Raw genomic sequence first — 1,647 nt, 5'->3', positions numbered from 1 at the left:
TTCTCGATTTGCTGAAAATTGTTGATTATAGAAGGTATTTACTCTTTTTGTATATAGTTTCTCAATTCTGGTTTTATGACAGTTTCTATAAAACACCTCTCTCTCCCTGGTCTTTCCTAGATCTAAGTCAAAAAATGGAAAGAAGATTCTTGGACAAAAAAAGAGACAGATTGATTCATCTGAGGAGGACGACGATGAAGATTATGATAATGATAAAAGAAGTTCTCGTCGCCAAGCAACTGTCAATGTGAGCTATAAGGAAGATGAAGAAATGAAAACAGATTCTGATGACCTCCTTGAAGTCTGTGGAGAGGATGTTCCTCAACCCGAGGAAGTTCCCTTCTCAGCCCTGGACGTGGCATGGAGTCATCCCGTCTGGGGGCGACCTGTCTGCCTGGCTTTTATGGACATGTCGGGGGGCACACACGCATGCCTGTGGTGCAGCCTGCCTCCTCCCGCCAGCCCGCCCGCCCTTCAGCACCACGGACAGAGCCCGACTCACGGCAGACTTCCGGGGTGCGCCAGGCCACGCACACGCCCGCGTCCCGGCAGGCCTGGGCGTAGGCGGCCACGGCGGTGCAGAAACACTCGCAGTCGCCCCCGGAGTCGCAGGCGCACGCGTCGCTCACGCAGGCCTCATAGTACTTGGTGGAGTCGACCTGATGGGGGGCGCGGAGGGGCCACTCAGTGAGGGGAGCGGATGAGAGGATGTCCCACCCGTGGGGACAGCAGCTCACCTGCCATCTGAGACCGTGCCTGCTGCCTCCGGAGGCTCCGGCCCACTGGCAGCCTCCACCCGTGCCCCTGGCCCCTGCTCTGGCCTCACCCACCCGCATCTCTTGCCTCTGACGGGCCTCTCACTCAGGTGCAGACCAGCCCTCCTGACCACGTGGGGACCCTGTCCTGCTGCCTCCCAAACACACGCCCCTCCCGGGCAGGAGAGCCCGGTGGACCCCAGTCTGGTGGACAGCACCACCCGCCGGGGGTGCAGGCCAGGCCCCGAGGGCTTCTGAGCCAGGGCGGGCGGTCGGCACAGGCAGCCTGCCCAGCGCAGACCATTCCGGCCAGGCGCCCTCATCACGGGGCAGGTCCCGGGTCAGGAGACTGTGAGGGGGGCGGGCACTGGGTCCTTATCACCAGGAAGGACCTGGGGCAGCTCTGGGGCAGTCCTCTGTGCCGTGCGGCCCAGCGCGGGGCTGACAGGTCAGAGACTGTGGGAGGACGAGGCAGGCCAGGGCCTGTATGGCTGGCAGCTCCACTTCCAGGGCAGGAGGCTTGGTGGTCAAGGGGCGCAGTGAGGACGCCCTGTGCTGGGACTGGGCACTCCTCGGTGCCAGCGCCCACCCAGCGGGAGGTCCAGGCGGTGCTCCGCGTTCAGGGCAAAGAAGACCGTCCTCCAAGGCCCAGCCCAGCCAGATTCCACTCCCACCAGGAGCGAAGGGGGTGCCCCACCCCCGCCAGCCCTCAGGCCCTCAGCCCACCTGAGCACGGCAGGCCTGGAAGGGGGCGCTGTTGATGAGGCTGCATTGCCGCTGCGCCCAGGACTTGCGGTAGGGGTTGGCGGTGCAGGGGTCCCGGGGGGCCGGGGCGTCGGGACAGGTGGGGGAGAGTTTCCAGCTGTTGCCAAACTCCAGAGCTTCTCCCACC

The 1,647-nt window shown here is 63.3% G+C and overlaps 1 protein-coding gene across 1 annotated transcript in view; it reads right to left on the bottom strand.

Annotated features, from left to right (window-relative positions):
• LOC102766465 (mucin-5B) overlaps positions 1 to 1,647 on the bottom strand; it is a 37,624-nt gene that overhangs the window by 21,239 nt on the left and 14,738 nt on the right. The window contains exons 15-16 of the mRNA XM_015560172.1: positions 1,482 to 1,636; positions 503 to 659 (exon numbers count right to left, since the gene is read on the bottom strand). Of these exons, the coding sequence (XP_015415658.1) occupies positions 503 to 659; positions 1,482 to 1,636 (312 nt within the window). The remainder of the gene's footprint in view (positions 1 to 502; positions 660 to 1,481; positions 1,637 to 1,647) is intronic.

This window comes from Myotis davidii, unplaced genomic scaffold (genome assembly GCF_000327345.1).
Source record: "Myotis davidii unplaced genomic scaffold, ASM32734v1 scaffold3211, whole genome shotgun sequence".
NCBI classification, from domain to species: Eukaryota; Metazoa; Chordata; class Mammalia; order Chiroptera; family Vespertilionidae; genus Myotis; species Myotis davidii.
The sequence above is the reverse complement of the archived record's forward strand: the minus strand, read 5'-3'. Positions and strand labels throughout refer to the sequence as shown.